At 46.3% G+C, this 24,145-nt stretch overlaps 1 protein-coding gene across 6 annotated transcripts in view; it reads right to left on the reverse strand.

Annotated features, from left to right (window-relative positions):
- The window catches only part of NTM (neurotrimin), a 964,182-nt gene that overhangs the window by 15,582 nt on the left and 924,455 nt on the right, over window positions 1–24,145 (reverse strand). For all 6 annotated transcript variants that reach the window (XM_070783417.1, XM_019955366.2, XM_070783419.1 and 3 more), the window contains 3 exons: window positions 8,838–8,972; window positions 6,740–6,860; window positions 148–299 (listed from right to left, as the gene is read on the reverse strand). In XM_070783417.1, coding sequence (XP_070639518.1) covers window positions 148–299; window positions 6,740–6,860; window positions 8,838–8,972 — 408 coding nt within the window. The remainder of the gene's footprint in view (window positions 1–147; window positions 300–6,739; window positions 6,861–8,837; window positions 8,973–24,145) is intronic.

Here is a 24,145-nt window from a genome sequence, read left to right on the forward strand (position 1 = left end):
TCTCCTTTCACACGTGTACTGTTTCTCTCTCTCCCCCTCCCTCCTCATCCCGTCCTTCTCACCCACCCCCGCCTAACTACTCCTGACTCTCCTCCTTGCCCGCCCCCCACCGCGCTCCTTGTGATCCAGCGTGGGGCTCCGTCTCACCGAACAGTGTGATGCTGGCATTGGTGTGACCCAGCTTGTTGGAGGCCACACACGTGTAGTTCCCATAGTCGTGTTCAGAGACGTTGAAGAAGATGAGTTTTGAGAGGAAAGGTCTGTTTTCCACTTTGACCCCCTTCTTTCCTTCAACCAGCCTGAGACAAACAAGAGACAGACCGAAAAGAGAGGAAAAAGGGGATGGTTATATGTATTTTTCCTCACGAGGAAGAAGAAAAACTCTGGAATTAGTGATCTTCCCTCTTCCCCCTTTCTGGCATCACTATAATCCCATTTTTTTTCCCACTCAACCACACAACAAGTTCGCCACCATGGCACACATAATTACATTTCTCTGTTTTATGTCTGTGCCCAGAGACATGCTTGGCACAATGCAGATCTTCATCTCTCTGTGCAGTTATTGAAGTTCTCTGAAGGCAGGTGCCTTCAACAAATACAATGCACCAGCTGTGTGCCATTCAGCCCCACAGGATCCGAGCAGTAGGTGCTGGATAATTGATGTTATTGATGAAGATGATGATGGCGGCAACCATGAAAATGAAGAACCTAGTCTTCAAACAGGAGAAAAACCCGACAGGTTTGAAAGAGCAAAGTTTTTCATGCACCTGGTAGTAACACTGTCCCTGAAGAACTTGAGACATTCTGCAGAGAGTCATTTATCTTGGGCCCTGATCAGGATAAAAGAATCAGAGACTGTTTTCACACTAGGGGACCCTGATGGGCCTGGGTGTCCATTGCACTTGAGCATCTCATCCTGGGAGTGATTACAGAAGCCCGAGCATGTGGTCTCAGGTGGCCAGGACCACCTCGCTGGCTGTCTTACCCCGTCATGGAGTCCAGCGTGCCTTAAGGGCTGAGACCAGCGGCTGGGGCCCACTGATAAAAGCCAGGGAGAGAGGTGGGGAGGACAGCCAGACACACTTGTTACAAATGCAGACACTATTACGGGGCAGACAGAGAGGGAAAGGAAAAACTGCTTCGGTGGTGGGTGGGGCCACCTTCTCCTTCTTTGGAGGCTGTTAGGAGCAATTCCTATTGAACCTGCATGTCTTCATGGAAATCATGAGACCAGCACTCGTCTTTGTAAAAACCGTTGGGATGTCCTATTTCGGAGAACAGGCTTTAAGCCAAACTGTTAGTTTCCCTGAAATAATTTGTCTTCCTTGCCTAGAAGCTGTCTATGCTACAGGAAAGATAACCACCAGTGGGGACAACCATCCTTCTAAATGGAGGATCTCAGGGAGTGATCCCAAAAGCTCGGCTGCCTGTGTAGGGCCTGGCTGGAGCAGGACATGTGGACAGGACAATATGTCAAGGTGGACACATGTTGGAATGGGTTCGCAGGGCAGAAATGGAGGCAAATCGTTGGTACTGGAGTCATCAAACCGAGAAAGACAATATTCCAGGCAGAAATAGAAAGTAAAGCCCAGCAGGGCAATGATGAAACAATGCTTTGTAAACCATAAAATGTTATTCAAAATAATGTATTTCCATGGAGTGAGACATTGCAAACTCCTTCCTGCCCCTGGCCCACAGGACAGTTTTGGCAGCGACATCAGCTGCTGTATCATTCTCTGAAGGTGTCCTCTCTGCAGGACGAATGGACGGTTCTCTCCGTCGCCAAGACTTGTGACCGCTGTGATGAGAAGACCAGGATTCGGGCCTCTGTCCCAACCCAGCGTCTGTCTCCAGGGAAGTCAGAGCGGGGCTGTGGGAACTGTGCTGCTTTCCATCCTGTAGATGTTCATCTGGGTGCTTTTATCTCTCCCACACGCGGGACAGCGAACCAGCCCGGGTCCACGTACTTTGTTATAATGGGAGCACAGTCCGAAAGGAATGAGGTGTCTGGCTGTGCAGCCAGAAGCCACCGTTCTATCTCCAGCTTGTTCTGTTGCTGTCCTGCAGGGGATGCTGTCCACAGGAGGCTCTGCAGCCCACCTGCCAGAGGCTTCTCTGCGTTCCTCAACCTTATTGATCCCTTTTGCCATTGTGAAGCCAGCCCTGGGCTGGGGAGGAAGTCGTCACATTGGGACCAAGCTGTGAATTAGATTTCAGCTCTGCAGTGGGGAGAGACACTTGCCCAGAAAGCAGGCTTTGCTGACAGCTCTGAAATGTCTTTAGCTAAAAGCAGAGCAGGGCGGGCAGTGGTATTCGGCAGCATTTTGCAGCTTCTGGGTTGATGCTCTGTGTGGTCACACAGTTCCACGTGCCACAGAGGACAGACGCCTCCATGCAATGGCAGAATGGAGGTGTCTGAAACTGAGACAGCTATGCTGAGACAGGTGTGCTGAAACTGAGCAGGACCCTGTGGAGCTCTGGTGCACAAAGCCTTTCTGTATCCTCAGTTTTCTAGTTTGTAGGAAATAGGTTTCATTCAGCCTCCTAGCCTTCCCTGAGTTGCAAAGGACAGGTTCAAACACTTGCTAAATTAGGGAAGGGACAGCATGCCAGACGGGGAGAAGCAGCCAAGAAGCAATGGGACAGCCTTGGGACAGGGTCTTGTTTCCCCTTCAAGGACACTGGGGAGGCTGTTAAGGGATGTGTGCGTGCTAAGTTGCTTCAGTTGTGTCCAACTCTGTGACCCCGTGAACTGTAGCCTGCCAGGCTCCTCTGGCCATGGAATTCTCCAGGCAAGAATACTGGAGTGTGTTGCCATGCCCTCCTCTCCCCTTTAAGGCGTACACATAATATCTTTGAGTTGTTTAGCAGATGTTGAAACCACCACCAGGTGGGAAAAGTTAACTACAAACTGCCCACAAGTACAAAATGTTAATGTTGCTGATCCCTGATTATCTCACCATCAGCCAATCAGAAGAATGTCCACTAGCTGATCCCACCCTCCTCTCAGAACCATTACTATAAAACTCCCCATTATCCCCTCCAGGTTGGGACACAAAGTTTTGAGGGCATGAACCCACTGTGACCCCCTTTTCCTGGCAAAGCAATAAAGCTATTCTCCTCTTCTTCACCCAAAACTCTGTCTGTGAGACAGTCAATCTGGTGTCAGGGTACAGAGGCCAGTTCAGTATCACTACCAGGCTTCAGCTTCTTCATGCTTTTCAAGAATTCAAGTCCCTACAGATGAGTGGTCCTTATTAAGGACAGGGTTCCCTTTCCTCTCCCTTTGATCCATGGCACACACGGTGGTGGCGGGCACTGAGTGACTAGAACGCAGTCAAGAGAGACGTCTACCCTACATTCTGAGAAAACTGCCTGTCTCCATTACAAGGACTCCTTTACTTTGATTGGTCTCAGAAATCCGCTCATCTCACCTGGGATATCAGTTAGGTTAGAGGTGGCCTTGGCACTCCACTCCAGTACTCTTGCCTGGAAAATCCCACGGACAGAGGAGCCTGATAGGCTGCAGTCCATGGGGTTGATAAGAGTCGGAAATGACTGAGCAACTTCACTTTCACTTTTCACTTTTCACTTTCATGCATTGGAGAAGGAAATGGCAACCCACTCCAGTGTTCTTGCCTGGAGAATCCCAGGGACAGGGGAGCCTGGTGGGCTGCCGTCTATGGGGTCACACAGAGTCGGACACCACTGAAGTGACTTAGCAGCAGCAGCAGCAGAGGTGGCCTTCCCTCTAGTGGGGGCCATCTTCCCTGGGAGACCTCCCGGGAGGAGTGACCTGCCAGTGGTCCAGGAAGGACAGGCAGTGACAAGAGTTCAGAGGCAGAGATGCTCTTCAAGAGCCTGGTGTCCAGAGGACAGACACCTCCATTCAATGGGAGAACATGGGGTAGGGGGTAAATAAATGAAGAACAAATAGAAAAACTGAGCAGAATCAACTAAAGGAGAGAAAAGGAGCTGCCTGGAGAAGGGCTCAGACAGAGGACTCAGAGCTGCCTGAGCCCAGGGCTCTGAAAGCCCCCTGCCCATGGAGACGCTGTCAGTTGGGCTCTCTTGTCCTAAGTGAAGCCCACAGCCCCCTCCCTGTGATACAGCAGCTGTGCAGAGCTGAGCTCGCCCTTCGTATGCCCACCATTGGCCACTGCCTAAGGGCTAATCTTTCCTCCACGTCTTTTAAGATTTTGTTTCCTCCACATTTTGCTTGCATTTTCATCCCATCAAGGATTAGAAAAACAGGATGTAGCTGATTAATTTCCTTGAAGATCTGAACCATTGAAAGTTCAGGAATTTACCCTGGAGCTCAACCGATTTCTGTTTTTTTTGCTATGTTTTCTGATATTGGACTTTCACGTCTCAGTTTTATTCTTAGTACAAAAGAAAAGATAAAATGGATGGAGAAATGAAGCAGGATTTTGAAGAAAGATACCCATGTTTATTTATTGGGAAAATACCATTCCCTTCTGCTTAATTATGAATTTTTGGGAAAAAGGGGAAAAGCCAGTTATTTCTTCTAATCTCTTTCTGAGTCTGCTTTTACTCAATCTGTCTCAGTACATACATATACAAAATGGGCTAGATGAAAACGGTGCACCCAAGTTGCTGCCAGAATTGGCGCTTAAGAACAAAAAGTAGTGCTTCTCACTTGGAAGGATTATAATGAGCCACAGTGGAACTTCTGACTAAGTGACTTGGTTGTAAACAAAGTTAGAGACTAGAGGGGTTCTTGGTGCTGACTGGCCAAACCAATACAATATTGTAAAGTAAAAAAAAAAAAATCTGGCTGCCCCATGTGGCACGCGGGATGTTAATTCCCAGACTAGGGGTCAACTCTGCACACCCTGCAGTGGAAGCAGAGTCCTAACCGCTGGACCACCAGGGAAGGCCCTAACTTTATTTTTTATTGAAGTATAGTTGATTTACAGCGTCATGTTAACTTCAAGTGTACTGCAAAGTGAGTTAGTTATACATTCATACACACACACACACACACACACACACACACATATATATATATATTCTTTTGCAGACTCTCTCCTCTTATAGGTTATTACCAAATGTTGAATATAGTTCCCTGTACTATTATACAGCAGGTCCTTCCCTTGTTGAATCTCTTTTATATATATTTAACAGTAGTGTGTCGGAGAAGACAATGGCACCCCACTCCAGTACTCCTGCCTGGAGAATCCGATGGACAGAGGAGCCTGGTGGGCTGCAGTCTATGGGGTCGCTAAGAGTCAGACACGACTGAGCGAATTCACTCTCACTTTTCCCTTTCATGCATTGGAGAAGGAAATGGCAACCCACTCCAGTGTTCTTGCCTGGAGAATCCCAGGGACGGGGGAGCCTGGTGGGCTGCCGTCCATGGGGTCGCTAAGAGTTGGACACGACTGAGCGACTTAGCAGCAGCAGCAGCAACAGCAATGTGTATCTGTGAATCCCAAACTCCTAATTTATCTCCCTTCCTCCCTTCCCCCTGTGATAACCACGTTTGATTTCTATATCTGTGAGTTTGTTTCTATCTTGTAAATAAGTTCATTTGTCATATTTTAGATCCCATATATAAGTGATAGCATATGGTATTTGTCTTTTTGTTTCACTTCACTCACTATGATAACCTCCAGGTCCATCCAAGTTGCTGTAAATGGCATTATTTCATGCTGTTTTATGGCTGGCTAATATTCCATTGTATATACGTACCACATCTTCTTTATCCATTCATCTGTCAGTGGGCACATCTTGGCTACTGTACCTAGTGTTGCCGTGAACACTGGCCTCTTGAGTAAAGAGCCCCAGCCACTGGGGATGTTGAGTCCTGCGGGCAGCAGCTGCGTCGTTCTCAATCTGCGTCTTGCCCTGGAGTTGCTCACCCTCTCTCCTTCCCAAAGTTGCCCGTTTTGTGGCTTTTTCCCTCAGCTTCTCAGGCTCGTCACTCCTTCTCCCTCCCATACCCCACATACACCTCAGGACCCTGCATTGCCCCCTCCCATCTTCACCAAGTTGGGTTCTGACCGTGGACAGCTCTTGCCCATCAATTGCTGTTCATCCACCTTAAAATAGCTCTTTGATGGCAGTAATTGCCTGGCTTTCGGAGCTGCTGAACCCTGTGCTAACGTGCCATTTGATAACTCCTCTCGGTGACAAACTTCAGTGAATCACGGCAAACACCCGGATGGCAGCTGTGACAATAGGAGGGGACGGGGAGGCCCTTGTCTTTTCTCCTGCCATGAGAGTGCAAGCTCTGTACAAAGGAGCGCCAAGTCGAGTCACGGACACGTCCCTGCACCACCACTGAGCGCATCTGGAATGGAACCCGAGTCCTCGGCCGCAGCTAACTCAGCACCGGGAGCACTCCTGACGCCTTAATGCAAGCCTGAGAATGTGTTAAAAATAGCTGCAGGCAGAACACTTATTTCCCAGGCCTATAAAAAATTCACAGGCTTTCCAGGGCTCCTGGTGGTCTTTCCTTTGACAGTTCATTTTCCTAAAGAATAGTTTTTCTTAGGCTCGTTGACTGGCGAGTGATAGTTCTGCATGGCAGCATTACAAACACAGCTGAAGTTCATTCACGTCAAGACGAGACTGGTCTGGGTTCTGTTTCTCCTTCATAGGCAGGAGGAGTTCGAGAGAGGACTTTGCAGGAATCCATTTGTGTCCGTGTGGAACCAGGGGCCTGGAAGAGCTTCCTCCTTCTTGGGGAAGGGAGAGGGGAAGGGAGTCTTACCTTTTGTCGTCCTTGTACCACTGGAATTCCGCCGAGGGAACCGCGGAGGCTTCGCACTGCAGGGTCCCCTTCTGTCCCACAGGCACGCCGGTCCCCTTAGCTTCTGAAATGTATGGAGGATCTACAAAGAGAGGACATTCGACAGCATCTTTAATGCCCCCTTTGCTGTGTTCTCCAGGCCCCACTCTAACTCTGGTCTCCACGGAGTGCCGGAGAATGAAGCCATCCCGCATCACCAGGGAAAGGCTCGCGTGCACTGCCTCCACTCCCCTTGGACGCCAGTGGGATGAGCAGGCATCTAGGCCTATTTCCCGTTTACACTTTTCCACTTTCACAGGAGATAGCCAACGCCATCCACCGCATGCCCCATGGCTTGATAGTACCTTTAATCTAGCCCTATAGATGTTCTGCACACCAGGTTTATGCCAGAGTATATAAGCTTGAGCTATTCAGTTCCCATCGAAAACTCAGTTGCAAGAAATAATAGTCATGGAGAATTGCCTGGGGGATACACAGATCTGTCATTCTTGGAGGTGTTCTTCCCGGACCCATGAACACAGCCAGAACAACTTTACTTAAGTACTCCGGCTGCTTTCATCCCGAGTCTTTGCCAAACCACCCCTGTCATGCCGACAGTTGCACGAAATGCGTTATGGAAAGGAGCCACAGCCAGCCATTGCATGGCCATTTCAAGTGATGCTTGTCATGCTCTATTTATAGAGACCTTCAAGTGAAATTATTTTTCAAGTCTCAGCACCAGAAAAAAGCAGTGCTTCTCCCAAGCGACAAATTCACTTTTATTTTATGGACATAAACCTCAAACCCAATGATGTTTCCTCTCTTTGCTTTTGCACCTCAAAGCCAAATCCTGGACCCGCATCTGACCACCTCAGGCTATAAACACCATGTGCTGATTTACCCATAGACTTCTCTTATTTCCCTACATAGGTTTTCCCCTTCTCTTACATCTCCTTACTGTTTAGGTTAATCTTTATTAACTGTGAATTATGTCACTTTAAACAGAAATTGGGGTAGGGCACAAAAATGGCATGATTGCTTCACCTGTTTCCTTGATTCTTCAGGTGCTTTGTGTTAATTAGGCTCAGATTGTGACATGAATCAACATATTAAAGTAAAGAAGGAGTAAACATCACACCAAGGTATTCTTCCTCTATGTCCAACCCCACCCAAGTTTGGAAGGAGAAACTCTTCTTGTCTGCTGGTTTGACTCTTGGGTTCTATTCTGTCCTAAGAACATCTGAAATCAGCACAGCTGGGAAAACTTTCCGGATGTCCTAGAGACCTGAGTCAGGGGACCTAACGGGGAACCTAGAGAGAATGCATGAGGGAGCAGGGACATTAAGCAGCATCAATGTCAGAGAGAATTGGGTTGGTGAAGGAAGAGGAGGAGTCCAGAGAAGTGGCCTCCAGCTTTTGGGGTTCATGGCAACCCACTCCAGTGTTCTTGCCTGGAGAATCCCAGGGACAGGGGAGCCTGGTGGGCTGCCGTCTCTGGGGTCGCACAGAGTCGGACACAACTGAAGCGACTTAGCAGCAGAAGCAGCACCTCTATTAGCAAAACATAGGTATGAGATATACCCTCTCATATTGGATATGTGTAGGTTTATCTATATATAGTTCAATTGTGAATGTATACCATGTCAATCAACATACATAACTAGAAGAGGATAAGATAACATAAGTATACCATAAACATAAGTTATAATATTTCTTCCATACATGTGCTTTTTATTTTTGCTCCCTATTAAGGAGATGACTGTCCAGAGAATGAGAAGCTTGGTGACATTATGAGTAAAAATTGGGATTCAAAGACAAGCTTGTATAAATTATGCATTGAATGCCATGTAATGATCTTTTAGGACTCTAAGTCAAGTTTTGGATTATATAAAATTACTTTCAGCACCCATTTATTTTCTTTAAGAGTTTAGAACTGTTGCTCTTGAAAGCAGAAAATGGACAGCGAGGCTGCCCCATTTCCCGCCCCGAGTCACGGCTGGCACTGTGGTCCAGCTCTCTCTGTAGCCAGGAGGGCAGCACCTCCCGAAGGTGCTGGGTGGGTGCGCCTGAGACTACTTACAGTTCACGGTGACCTTGACTCTCCGCACCACCGGGGCTGCCACGTCGTTGGAGGCGCTGCACTCATAGTACCCCGACTGCTCCCGGGTGATGCCCTGGATTTCCAGGTATTCGTCTTCACTCACAAAGCCCACAGCTGCAGGAGAAGGGGTGAGGAAATAGGAGGAAAAACACTGAAGGCACAAACTTAGCAAACCAAGTGTGGAGCGGCTACGTCTGCAGAGCGCTGTGCTTATTCTCAGTTCAGATTCTCAGGACGGAAGCCAGTTCCCCTGCCCGCCTCCCTTCTGCCTCTTACATCAGTAGCTTGTCCTCGGTTCCCCAGCAGACCAGGTACAATGCTCCCACCCGGACCAAGCACATAGTCTGGAGAATTGCCGGTCCTCAGTAAGTGATGAATAATGTCAATGTTCACCCTCCCCGAATCTCACCAAGCAGTCAGGCTCTGGGTCTGAGATAGGCACCCCCATCCCACCCCTCTAGGGATGGGGGATGACCTAGGATGACCCCTCTAGGTCATCACAGAGCACACCGGGATGTCTGGAGGAACAAATGATAAGCCGATTACATGAAAGCACTTTGAAACCCACTTTGAAAGCACTATACAGTTATCTTATGATTTTCCTGGAGGTCCAGACTCAGAGGATCAGGGCTGTTAACACAGTGTGGGGGGCCCATTCTGAGGGGGAGGGAAGAGGCACAGTCCTTCCCCCAGGGCATAAAACCTCTCCATAATGCTGCCTGTATCTGTGATGCAGAAAATAAATATGACAATAAAAAGAAACTGATGTCATACAAAGACTTATGTGCGTGGTATGTAAATAAGGAGAAGAGGGCATCAGAGGATGAGATGGCTGGATGGCATCACCGATGCAATGGATATGAACTTGGGCAAACTCCGGGAGCTGGTGATGGACAGGGAGGCCTGGCGTGGTGCAGTTCATGAGGTCACAGAGAGTCGGACATGACTGGGCGCCTGAACAACAATAACATGTAAACAATGCTTGTATTTGTTAAGTGACATTGCTAAGATCACCATTTTTATAACGGTTAATAGCAAGAGTGATGACAATGACATAGAAGAAAACAGCTCTCGTACACAGAAGAACCACTGCCTGCCCAGAGGGGCCAGCACTCCTGGGTCTTGATAAGTCTGTCATCATCCAGACCTAGTCCAACTTGAGCATCCCCCAGGTGTCTTTCTGCCCTATGAAACCTGTGGTATACACGTACAGGAGCTCCCCGCCTGTATTGCTTGCGGACAGCACCTATCACAGCAGGCAAGCAAGTGTTAATAAATCCACGGGAAGAACCAAGAACATGCTTAAAGTAGCAGGCAGGGCCCCAAAGTCCAGAGTCTGAGACGACAGTCAACATTAGCCCATAGAGACTCATGGTCCCCACCAGTAAGCACAGTGGCCTTAATTGTCACAGTGGCCTTAATTGTCTGTCACTGCTCCCTAAGCATCTTCAGGGGAAAGAGCACCAACCTTGAACTGATGAAGGGTGGAGGAAATGCGGAGAAGAGGCTTGAATGGAGAGCTCGCGCTCCCTTTTACGTCGTGGTTGTTTACTTGCACCCACCGTGAGCCTACACGTGTCAGATCTTCCCCGCTAGACGCTGTAATTACTGTGCAGAGCATCGTGGACACTCGTGTCACACTTAATATTCCCATTAATTTTAAATGGTGGTCCTTGGTACATATGTGTGGCAATTGGTGTCATATTTTAATTAGGCTTGCCCTACACCATCTGAAATTAATAATAGCTCGAATTACCAGTGTAATTTATAAATTAACAGTGCTGTAGCATTAGGAAATAAATTAGCTCTGGTGAGCTGTTTCTGGATTGAGCTCCAGTGTCAGGACAGTGGCTGGTAGGACCTCAGATCTCCTGGGAGGCTGCGATGACACCATCAAAGCAAGGAAACAAAACGACTCAGGGTTCCCGGGTCCCTTGTTCTCTCCAACCACAGATCACGCATCTGGTTTAATTCTACCAATCAAACAGGTTCTTGTGCGACCACAGTAAGACATACAGGAACCAAACTCCGATGAACTTGTTATGTATGAAGTATGAAGTCAGTCAGTCGTGTCCGACTCTTTGTAACCCCATGGACTGTAGCCCACCAGGCTCCTTGGTCCATGGGATTTTCCAGGCATGAATACTGGAGTGAGTTGCCATTTCCTTCTCCAGGGGATCTTCCCGACCTAGGGATCGAACCCAGGTCTCCTACATTGTTATAGGAACTTGTTATAGGAACATCCAAATGGAGAAGTTGAGGCAGAGAGGGGGATATTGCCATAGGGTGAAATGCAAGTATGTAAATATTAGGGCAATCATAGTAAAAAAAATATTAATTCTCAAGTTTTTTGTGGGAACATTGTGCTACTTTATGTGAAATTTACAATATTAATATCAGGCAATTTTATGTAGGGAAGGAAGCTGGATAGTTTAAGATTTGGGCAAAGTGTATGTTTCCTACTGACCTACATCTGTATTACCGGAGGAAGAGAATTACGCTAACATCATCCTGCAAAAACCAAGGAAGCTTAATTTGACTAACCTGTGTTCTCTAGAACAAACGGAGAATTAGAGAAAAAGTACAGTCATTGAATTTGTTACAATATTGTTTCCCTTGCCTGTTTTGGCTTTTTGGCCTTGAGGCACGCGGGATATTAACTCCCTGACCAGTGACTGAACCCACACCACATGCATTGGACGACTCTGCAACAGAAGGCAAAGTCTTAACCACTGGATTGCCAGCGAAGTCCCTACAGTTCAGTTCAGTTCAATTGCTTAGTCGTGTCCGACTCTTTGTGACCCCAGGGACTGTAGCATACCAGGCTTCCCTGTCCATCACCAACTCCCGGAGCCTGCTCAAACCCATGTCCGTCGAGTCAGTGATGCCATCCAACCATCTCATCTTCTGTTGTTCCCCTTCTCTTCCTGCCTTCAATCTTTCCAAGCATCAGGGTCTTTTCCAATAAGTCACTTCTTTGAATCAGGTGGCCAAAGTATTGGAGTTTCAGCTTTAGCATCAGTCCTTCCAATGAAAATGCAGGGCTGATCTTCTTCAGGATGGACTGGTTGGAGCTCCTTGCAGTCCAAGGGTCTCTCAAGAGTCTTCTCCAACACCACAGTTTGAAATCATCAATTCTTTGGTGCTCAGCTTTCTTTATAGTCCAACTCTCACATCCATACATGACTACTGGAAAAAATATAGCCTTGACTAGACAGACCTTTATTGGCAAAGTAATATCTCTGCTTTTTAATATGCTGTCCAGTTTGGCCGTAGCTTTTCTTCCAAGGAGCAAGTGTCCTTTAATTTCATGGCTGAAGTCACCATCTTCAGTGATTTTGGAGTCCAAGAAAATAAAGTCTGTCACCATTTCCATTGTTTCCCATCTATTTGCCATGAAGTGACAGGACTGGATGCCATGATCTTGGTTTTTTGAATGTTGTGTTTTAAACCAGCTTTTCACTCTCCTCTTTCACTTTCATCAAGAGTCTCTTCAATTCCTCTTCAATTTCTGCCATAAGTGTGGTGTCATCCGTGTATCTGAGGTTATTGATATTTCTCCCAGCAATCTTGATTCCAGCTTGTGCTTCATCCAACTCGGCATTTCAGATGATGTACTCTTCATGTAAGTTAAATAAGCAGGGTGACAATATACAGCCTTGATGTACTCCTTTCCCAATTTGGATCCAGTCTGTTGTTCCATGTCCAGTTCTAACTGTTGCTTCCTGACCTACATAAAGATTTCTCAGGAGGCAGGTAAGGTGGTCTGGTATTCCCATCTCTTGAAGAATTGTCCACAGTTTGCTGTGATCTACACAGTCAAAGGCTTTGGCATAATCAATAAAGCAGAAGTCCCTACACTTCCTAATTAAATTGGGTAAGGTATGTGAAAATTAATATGTATAGATTAAAATGCTTTACACATTTTAGCTTTCATTGTCATATTTTTCACCTTTCTCCTCATATACTTTTTCTCAATTAGAAGCAAAAATATCAAAACCAGAGAGAAAGCTAGTGTATATATACATATATGGGTTTCCCAGGTGGCTCAGTGGTAAAGAACCTGCATGCCGATGCAGAGGACACAGATTTGATCCCTGTTCCAGGAAGATGCCCTGGAGAAGGAAATGCCAAACCCACTCCAGTATTCTTACCTGGAAATCCAATGGACAGAGGAGCCTGACGGGCTACAGTCCATGGGGTCACAAAGAGTCAGAGATGACTTAGCGACTAAACATACATGCATACACATAGATAACAAATAAAACTCTGAATCACCAGAAATGAGGTAACCATCAGTACTACTTAAACAAGCAAACAGAAAAGAAAAAAAAATTAACTGAAATCTGAATTTATAGAGTTAATGATTCAAGGAAAGTTTTCCTTTAATAGCATCTGTATTCTGGCTATGAAATGATCAGTGCTTTGTCGCTCAAATGGAGAACTTATAAAAATATTGGAGACAAAAAGAAAACAGATCCACAGAGGCAGGACAGAGGCTGATGTCAATAGAATTGCATAGAATCATTGTTTGAATAGAGAATTTTAGTTGCCAGTCATACCTAATGAATCAGGATCTCCTGGGATGAGGAGTTCTAAAAACTCTCATGTATACTCAACTTTGGGAATTAGGGATCTAGGTCAGTCCTGTATTTTTCATGTGGGGAACTGAAGCTCAGACGAGTCCAGGATCACACATGTGGACAGAGGCAGCACACTAGGTCACAGGATGGCGCCCACACCTATTAATCCCGCAGCTATGAGTGTTTTCTAATGGTGGTTTTATGCCTTGTGCACTGGCTTTATTTCCCATGTAATTGAAGCTCTTTAACAGCAGGGACCATGTCTTGGGCATTTCTGGCTTTCAAGGCACTCAAGATGTAGTTTACATAATTGGAAGTTTGTGAACCTCTTTTTTCTTTTTATTTATTGCTTCTATGTTATTAATTTTATTTTAATTGGAGAATAATTGTTTTATAATGTTGCGTTGGTTTTCCCGTACACAACGTGAATCAGCTATGCTGTGCTGTGCTTCCTCGCTCAATCCATTCCGACTCTTTGTGACCCCGTGGACTGTAGCCCACCAGGCTCCTCTGTCCATGGGGATTCCCATACTAGAATGGGTTGCCATACTCTGCTTCAGGGGACCTTCCCAATGCAGGGATCGAACCTGGGTCTCCCACATCACAGGTGGTGGATTTTTACCATCTATCTGAACCACCAGGGAAGCCCAAGAATACTGGAATGGATAGCCTATCCCTTCACCAGGGGATCTTCCTGGCCCAGGGATCAGCTTTAAGCACGCATATATCCGTTCCCTCTGGAGCCTCCCCTGCCACCCTTCCCCTACCCCAGCCCTTGAGGTCATCGCCGAGCGCCGTGCTGAGCTCCCTGTGCTGTGCAGCAGCCTTCCACTGGCTACTTATTTTACACATGGTAGTGTGTGTATGTCAACACTACTTTCCCGATTCATCCTGTCCTCCCCTGCCCCCACTGTGTCTATAAGTCTGTTCTCAACATTTGCGTTTCTATTTCTGTCCTAAAAGTAGGTTCATCTGTACCCTTTTTCTAGTTTCCATCTATATGCATTAATATACAATACCTGCTTTTCTCTTTCTGACTGGCTTCACTTTGTATGGCAGTCTCTAGGTCCGTCCACATCTCTACAAATGACTCAATTTTGCTCCTTTTTATGGCTGAATAATATTCCAAGGTATATATGTATCATATTGCCCTTATCCATTCACTCTGTTCCCAAACAGCACCACCTTTGGTAACTGTTCCTGGAAAAGTATTTGTACTTCCTGACTTTAAAAAATATCATCACCCCCTAGTATTCTAACAATAGCCTTTCTTTAAATATGTGATTTTAAAAGTTTTATCGAGGGTTTAGTATAATTTATATTTAATCTTGGGGCCAGTTATTTCCTTGGGAAATGCATCCTTTATTTAAAAACGGAGATCAATGAGGCAATGTGATTTATCTAACAGAATTTGTTTTGCAACTAACTTTTCAGGAACAGAACTATTTCATTAAGTGGACTCTGACAATCCAAGTAGGGAAAGGAAGCAAGTTGGATTTCATTTCCTGAAGCTCCGAAGAAGCTTCATACTCTTCGGAGGACTTAAGCTCAGAAGTTTATAACCCACAGAAGGACAAAAACTGCCCTGTGTAAGTAATATTCCTTTGGAAAAGAAACCCCAAGTTTCCGAGTTCATAAATTGGGCTTTGAAATCTGTATAACTGAAAATAATAATAGCCATGGTTATCATTTTTATCTCACCCGAGAAACACTTGTCAAGAACAGCTGCAGCTATTGGAGAGGAGAAGAAGGCACAGCTGTCTCCTTGCTTAATATTTTTATGGCATAAATATGAGTTGAAATAAAAAATCACTGGACCTCAGAAACTAAGAGAAAAAAAAGCATAGGGTTCTAGAATTCCAAATTGGGAATCGTTTAAAAAATTATCTCAAATTCTGTGACTAGTCCTAGATTCATCCTCTAGATTGTCTGAAAGTGAATGTCACTCAATCATGTCCGACTCTTTGTGACCCCATGGACTACACAGTACCTGGAATTCTCCAGACCAGAATACTGGAGTGGGTAGCCGTTCCCTTCTCAAGGGGATCTTCCCAACCCAGGGCTTGATCCCAGGTCTCCTGCATTGCAGGCAGATGCTTTACCAGCTAAGCCACCAGGGAAAGCCCACCTGGGAAGATTCGTCTAGTCCTAAACTAGTCCTCTAGACTCTGGTTCCCTCCTCCCTTTTGATTTGCATCAGGAAGTTCCTGTTCAATGCCGACTGGGCTTTGGGGAGAGCTCTTTACAGGACAGGTAAGAGGGTGTCCCTCCAAGGTGTCTTGATTTTGAGCTGAGCAGCATGGGAAGTTCTGTGCTTTGATGGAGGAAGCCATGGTTTTGCTCAGGTGCTGGGAGGTCTGGTCTGCAAACACGTGGTGATAGAAGCATGGTTGGTACCCTCAACATCAGCCCTCAAAAGCCAGAGGGCTTGTCTGAGATCTGAAGGAGGAAGTGGCAAGGGCGGAACTAGAGAAGATGTGTTCAGGGAAGACATTAGAGGTGGGCGAGGCTGCTGTGTGATCCAGAGTCAGCAGCTGCCGATGCAGCAAGGAAGCCTCCTCAACCCCCTCCGCCACTCTTGCTGAGAACTCAGAGCATCCTGGGGCTCCCAGGCTTCAGCCAAGAACCCTTATAGCAGACCCTCACTCTACCTCAGCCTGAAGAGGCAGTGGTGGGGGGCTGCATGGAGGGGGCCTCCGAGGACTAACAAGAGGTAAAGCTGGGGTCTCTAGGCATGGAGATGGGCCCTCAGGGCCATCTTAACCTGGCGCTGGGGGAATCCTGGGGCTGTGGGATTAGGCTGGGGGCTCGTGGGCTCCAGACAAAAGCCACATCTGCTGTGACAGGGGGAGATGACCAGTGTCAAAAGTCATTTCTAAATATTAATGCAATGTTTGTTACTGCTGAGTAATAGACACAGGAGAGCTTCCGAGGGACTGGTATTCAGCTGGAGCAAAATGGTTGAAGCGTTGATCTCAGGTCTTAGCCCCACTGGCCTCCGCCGCACTGTGGGCAGGGGTGAGTTCCCATGTTTGCACATTGGCCCCTGAGGTCATCCTAGCTGATGGCTCACTCTCCATTCTTCTGATTCCTCTTCTTTAAAATGAGAAAATGACACCACCGTATAGGGTGGTTGTGAGTATTCAATAAGTATAGTCAAGTACTCAGCACACGGTAACCTCTGACCAACCAGCAGCTCTCGTGATTACCCATACTAACCCACAACTGACATGAGCATATTGGAATACTCCAGGTCCTTGATACAGGAGCATCTCAATGAGAAAATGAAAGAATGACCAGACCTCTGCTTTTCCAGGGGGACTGAATCATAATAACTTTACAAATGATGCACCACAGATCCTGGGACTGAAAAGTTCTACTCTTGTTCTCTTAAATTAGGAGATTTTGATTTAGAAAATCAAAGTCTTGATTGATTTATTTACAAAGGTTACAATTCCTGGGGATCCTTTCTTCTAAGAAGGCAGGTGCAGCTGTATAGCCCATGTGAGACCAACTCGGGGCTTGAGAAATGTCTCTAATTTCACAGCTAAGAATACAAGAACATACATATATACACGTGGGTGCATGCTAAGTTGCTTCAGGCGTATCCTACTCTTTGCCACCCTATGGACTAAAGCCTGCCAGGCTCCTCAGTCCATGGGATTCTCCAGGCAAGAATACTGGAGTGGACTGCCATTTCCTTCTCCAGGTCATTTTCCCAACCTAGGGATCAAACCCGCATCTCTTAAATCTCCTGCACTGGCAATTACCATGTTGGAGATTACCCACATAGCCACCTGAGAAGTGCTGCCCCCCCACCAACATGTGTATACATACATACATACACACACACACGCACACATTAGAAGCTTCCCAGGTGGCTCAGTGGTAAAGAACCTACCTGCTAATATAGGAGACATGGGTTCAATCCTCCTGGGTTGGAAAGATCCCCTGGAGGAGGAAATGGCAACCCACTTCAGTGCTCTTGCCTGGAAAATCCCATGGACAGAGGAGCCTGGCGTGGCTCAGTCCTTGGGGTCATGAAGAGTCAAACATGACTGAGCATGTGTACATGTGCACACACACACACACACACACACACGTATGTATTTTTCTTGAACTTTTCTTTGGATGCAGATAGCCTGGCTGGTAGAATGGAGAGTCTAACAGTCTCTCTAAGAATGAGTGAATGTCAAATATCTCTTCAGAGAAAAGTTCTGGATTCTTCCTGCTCTTGCATTGAGGTACAGCTTCAAACCGTTGATGAGAATGTTATGCATCAAACACAGGGCCCAGTGCTGGGGAGTGGGGTGGGATGAGTTTTCCTGAGTCTCTGGCTCCCATTACAGGAAAGGAGCCCTCCCTAAACGCATCCGCATTGGGTACTGGGGAGAAGGAGCTGCAGTCCCTGCCCGTGCCCGCCTGCCAGGCTCAGAGTCGTCACCACCGCTGGCGGACCTCTCGTAGACCTGGGAAACACCTCATCATTTCTCACAGTGTCTCCACACAGACGAGGGAGTCCCCGCAACCTTCAAACTAGCCTATTAGGCTGATTCCATCACAAAGACGTAATTAGAATCCAATTAAATTTACATAAATTGATTCAACTGTAAATTGCATGCCTATCACCCTATCAACCTATCAATCTATCTACTTATCTATGTATCATCCATCTAACACCGTATCTATCATCTATATATCTATCAATCTATCTGCATACCTACCTATCTAGAGACAAATGTAAGAGCAAAACACTTGGATAGATCCTGACATATCTTAAGAACACATGTGACAGTTGAAACCAAATGTATGCTTGTGAAAACATATGAATATGCATACATGAAATATATTTTATGGATATATAAAAAGAAAAGAGAATTCCCTTAATTTTTAAAGTGGGACTCTTTCTGGGAATCATCTTTACATTTGTATTAAGGAGGAGCTACAACCAAAGCACAATTATATGAAAATGACCCCTTTGCATTCCACCACACCAGGTCCCATGTATCTCCGAGGCCCATCCCTTCTCTTAACAACAAGCTGTTTTTGCAGACCCAGCTCCAGCAGCCGGCTGGGCTCTTGGGGATCTGTGTCCCTCTGCTGCCTGCCTTTTCACGAGGACCCCTAGCTCAGGTTTGCATGCAGACCCTCTATTATGGGGGATGGTTTCAAAGTCAGAAAACATACAGCTGGAGGTTTAGAGTTTGCAGCTTGATGTCTGGAACCTGGATGTTTGCAATGGTGCAGCTGATGGCTGCTAAAAAAAAATAAATAAATAAATAAAATAAATGAAGGAATCAGCTTTTGATTTGTAAACTCAGCCAATTTGATCTGAAAGACATTGATAGGGGATAAATATAGAACTCCGCAGTGTCGTATTACCTCGAACGTCGGCTGTTTGCGTTCTTTTTCTAAATCCCTAGAGATATAAGCCAGGAATGAGGGCTGCGGAATTTGAAGTTGCTTTGAAAACCCTTGTCCAGATTAATTTAATGGATTTTTTAAAAAAGATTCTTAATGGGTTAAGGTTCCGGGCTCTATTATGCACACAAATGGTCAGAAGTCCACTTGCAGGGCGTCACTGCAGCCACTCGGTCCTGAGTTGCCTTGGGAAAGCAGGGGTGTCTGTGCTTTAGCCATGATGATGGTTTCTGGATTAAGAGCAGGATTTTTTATCTTAAAACTAGAACTCCAACCCTAGGGGTTTCTGAAGCTCAGGAAATGACATCATGCACGTAAGCCTCTGTATGTGTGCGTGTGTGTTTTAACAAGAGATTCTATTTCTTTCTGAAGAGGGGTCTAAAACGAGCACAGGACCCAGAAAGATTCATATTGCCCCCTCTATGGTCCTGCGGTTCATCCAACAGTGACTGCACGGAACCAAGTCTCTATCAACCCCCAGTCTTACAAAGAAAAATGAGAAAACTCTTTAAAATATAACTGATGATCGGAAAAAGGAATAACCCTAGGAGTAAAGCACAGCCTTGTGTATATGTTAAATATTTTGTAGAGGATGGAAAGTGAAGTAACTTATAAATCATCCTTTTGAAGAATAGGCATGCAGATCTGAGCGGTGCTTTGTTCACTAAACAAGAGGAATTTTCCTCCCACCCAGACGTAGGAGGAACGCAGTGTAGTGGGTGGGGATCTGTTTTCTCCCTGAGACCCACGACCACTGGAGGCCAACGAGAGGCCTGCTGGACACGGAGGGAGCATTGGTGACGTACCAAGCAAACAGGCTGTGAAAACATGCCTGCTTCGGGGAAGGGAGAGAGAAGAAAGCCCAGGATGGGATCAGATCTATAGTTAAAATAATCTAATGAATAAATTCAGATCGGATCCTGAGGGAAAGCTGCAAGGGTCATCAATGCTGGAGCTGGAAATGCCAGCTTGCACTTCCAGCTGGCCCAGGGAGGAGATGGGGACACAGGCCACCCACCAGGGTAAGAGGAAGCCTGAGGATGTAGGATTATTTGGGTCCAGGGAGAAAGGGAGGCATGGTGAAAACCTTTGTTTATACTAAATTTGATTATAGCCTTTGAACATATTTAGGGCTTCCCTGGTGGCTCAGCTGGTAAGAATCAGCCTGCAATGTGGGAGACCTGGGTTCGATCCCTGGGTTGGGAGGATCCCCTGGAGGAGGGAATGGCTATCCATTCCAGTATCTTGGCCTGAAGAATTCCACGGACTATGTGGTCCATGGGGTTGCAAAGACTTGGACACGACTTAGCCACTTTCACTATCACTTTTGAACATATTTAACATAACATAATAATCTTTGCAAATAGTTCTCAAAATCTACCCACCACCAAATCTGCCTGCTACCGAATCACACTGGCTGAGATGCGTGCACGACCCTGCCTGGCTGTCTGGGACCGCCTCCCTCCTCAGCTCTGAGTGGAACTCCACACACAGGTGGGCCTTCAATCCCGTCACGCAGAAGTGAAGAGAGGTGCAGGAAAAAGAGGAGCTCATTTACTCTTTCATCAGCTCCACTGCTAAGGTTTCCTTCCATCTCTCTTCATCTCACACAAAATCTAAACACAGGCGTGCACACCTGCGTGTGGATGGAGCACAATGTAAGAAAACAAGACGACCATGATTTGTCAGAACAAACTCGGTGCTTCTGAGCCCTCATTATGGCTCTTTCTCTTAGGAATTACGCAGCCTTGAGTAAACTGCTGAGCCCCAGTTCCCTTGTTAGTGACATGTGGAAATGCTTTTATTCCTCCTTCCTAGGTTGGGTCTGAGAATTGTATGAGAGAACTTGAGCAAATTGTTTTTAGATCCTTCACAAAAGGAGGATCTAAAAGAGTCAGAAGGAACAGATTCTAGGAGCAATTTGGCAATTTGATGGCATCTTTCAAGTGCCCCCCTCCTCAGCTCTCCTCTATCTCGTCCCCTTGGTCAATGTATACTCTGAATCCCATGTCTACAGTTTAAATGACCAGCTCTACTCCCGATTTCCATGTCCATGTCAGCATCCCAGGACGATCTGCTGACTTTTGTCTCTGAAACTGCCAGGGAAACGCCCCTCATGTGCCTCCCAGATACCCCGGGCTGAACCATCATCTCACCCCTCAAACCTGCTCTCACCCAGCATCTGCTAATCTCTGCTGGTGGTGGGGCTTCCTCCCCAGTCTCCCAGGATAAAATAGAGTCACATTTGATTCCTACTTTTTCACTCATTCCTTCCCTCCCATCAACAAATCCATTTTCTTCTTTCTCTCATACTGTTAACTGTGTTAATTCAATCCCAGTTACCTACTCTGGATTATTACAACCCCTTCTCCACTGTTACCCCTTCCTCCAGGTTATTATATTTAGTATTGATCCCCAAATGATTACAACACACACAAAAAAACAAAACTCACCTCCCCCAATCTTAACCCCTTGTCCTGCTCCACTGCTCTTTCTGAGCTGGCTCTCATCCATGTCTTTAGAGTCTTCTGTTCCAGCTCCTTTCTCCCCCCACCCACTAGATGTACCATGAAGTTCCTACAAACTGAGCTGTTCATCCGTGCTTTGCATCCTCTCCCTTTTCGCCTTCAAAACCATCTTAGATATCACTCCTTTGGGAACCCTTTCTTGCAATCAAAATTCCTTACCTCCTCTCTACAGTTTATTTATTTATTCATTTATTTGCTTCCAGTGTTGCACCAATCACAGTGCATTGTTATGTAGTTGCATGTGTTTACCCCCCTCAAATTTATAAGACAGAAGGGTATTTTATTTATCTTTAGCTCCAATATGTAGAGCAGCATTGAACACACAGAAGTCATCGAATGATTATATGGTCAAGACTGAATGAATGAAATAACTGACTATAATTCTGGTGACTAGTCTGGCTCTTGTAATGAACTATTCAAACCTTCTTTGGTGACTTTTAAGAAACCAGCAGATATCTTTTAAATTTATTATTTCTTTTGATACAGAACTAGACACATAAAGAGTGTCCTTTATGTGTCCTAATCTCCTAAGGTTAAATAATTTTATTGCACATTTCCTAAGGGGGAACTAAAAAGCCTCCATCAAGCTAGACCTGGAGTGAATAAGAAAAGAGCTTGGTTTGTCCATCTCCACAAATACCCCTCATTAAAAGCTCTTGTAGCTAAGGCCCCTGCTTCCTCTGAATGAGTTAGGATGCAGCGGGTTTCAGAAGTGTCTAATCAGAAGTGTCTCAGAGAGTCTTCTTATGGCATCATCAATTGGGTTGCATTTTTTCCCGAGTGGAATCAGCTTGGTGATTCAGCTCTGTCTATATGCAATTAGCAGTGGAATGATTGCACGGAACGTGACTAGGCTCTCTACCTTCCTGGGATGGGCAGGCAGGGAAAAAGTGCTACCATCCACACAAAACGTGCCTCTGCAGAGACACCGGCAGCCTCCACAGCAGAAACACTAACAGGCGTGATGATGAGAGCTATAGGCAAGGAATGGAAGCTGGCAACCGGGATGTGGATGCAAGCAAGGGCTTGAACTTGAACTTGACCTAATAGGGCAAAACCATGCTGGCGCATCAAAACCTCCCTGAGACACCTCGGCACCTGCTTCACGGTGGTTGACACCTATAGTGCACAGAGATGCACGTGACCTCCCCAAGCCCCTTCCTCCTCTGGAGCCCTGTGCTCTGCCTGCCCTGAGGGCACTGCGTTCTTTCCCTCTCTGCCTCTCCTCAGCTGCTCTGCTTAGATGGCGTTAACTCCCACCCCCCTGGTTTCTTTCCAACCTAGTCACTCTTTTCCTTTCCCACAACCCCAAGATCTGGGTAGAGGAATACTTTTGTTTGATGACATTGGTCCTTGAAGTGAAAAATCTAACACCTGTAACTGGGGGACAACAAGTTATTCTTTCTTTCTGTTCTAATTCTCTTCTTCAGCAGACCACATCTACAACCTGACTGCTGGCACCTTCCATGGTGCAGGGGAGGGGTGGATGGGAGCTCGTGGATCAACCAGTAAAGTCAGCAACTGGTGAAGAAAGGGGCAGAGAGAGACGGAGCATAAGCAGATGATAAAATAACACGTTAAACAGAGAAAGCAGGGAGAACCAAAGGTGTCTGCTGGAGACAGTCACTCAGTAGTTCAGGTAAATCAGAAGCTCGCCCCCACAACTGCTCTGTTCTCATCAGAGCTCAAAGCCACTGCCAGCCCCATGGGAGGACTTGGCCATAGCCAGGTTTGTATGAAGCCTGTGGGCACAGCTGACTCCCAGACCTCACCTGAGTGTTCTGTGATGCCTTGAAGACCCCAGCATCAGCCCAAGGAACCTCCCTTCTCTGTGAGGCTCTCATCACCGAGCCTCTAGAACAGGGTCAGCACACTTTTTTTGACCATGTGGCAAATATTTGAGACGTCCCAAATATTTGAGGCCATACTACCTGTGCAGGGACTTCTGAACTCTGACACTGTCACTCAAAAGAAGCCACGAGAAAGAGCCAGAAGGAGAGGATTCCAGCAAAGTGGATTATGCACAACATTTTCATGTCACATCATCTTACTGTGTCACAAACGATTCCTCTTCTTTTGATGGACATTCAGCTATTTAAAAACATAAGAAGACATTCTTGCAGGGCACACAAAAAACAGTAGGTAGACGGGACTTGGCCATGAGCTGCAGTCCCCTGGCCCCTGACGCGCATGTCTCCTGATGGAAGTGTCTGACCTCTCCAGCTGCCTCCTGTTCCCTGTTGTCCCTAGGCCACGCTGTTTCCTAAACTGCTTCCTCTGCCGCACCTCCACACTCTTTCAGACCCTTCCTTCTGCACACTGGACCTGCTTAGCACAATCTCTGACTTCCTCCGCTCTTCTGGGAGATTTGCCTCCCACCACTGATATCCTGGGTCTGGGGGAGTGGATTCCCCTACAGACAGGTCGTGTCCACTGGAGGCTACAGTGTATTTGATTCTTTTTTCGTATCCTTGCTCTGCCATGGAAATTCTGGACTGCATCTTTTTAAACCCTGTGCCTCCCCTATAATTTAAGGGGTATGACATACATACCTGACTCTGTAGTCCCATTTCCTATTATTCCCAGCTTCCATTTTCCTACATCGATGGTTTATCAAAGACAGGACGGTGGGGATGTCTGTTCATAGATATCGTTTAAAGTCATACAAACATAGTGATAATAAAAAGCTGGACTGATTTAATTAGTTATTGTCAGTATCATCAATTCTGATGACAGCATTCATAGTCCCAGTTAA

The sequence above is a fragment of the Bos indicus genome, chromosome 29 (assembly GCF_029378745.1).
Source record: "Bos indicus isolate NIAB-ARS_2022 breed Sahiwal x Tharparkar chromosome 29, NIAB-ARS_B.indTharparkar_mat_pri_1.0, whole genome shotgun sequence".
Lineage (NCBI taxonomy): Eukaryota > Metazoa > Chordata > Mammalia > Artiodactyla > Bovidae > Bos > Bos indicus.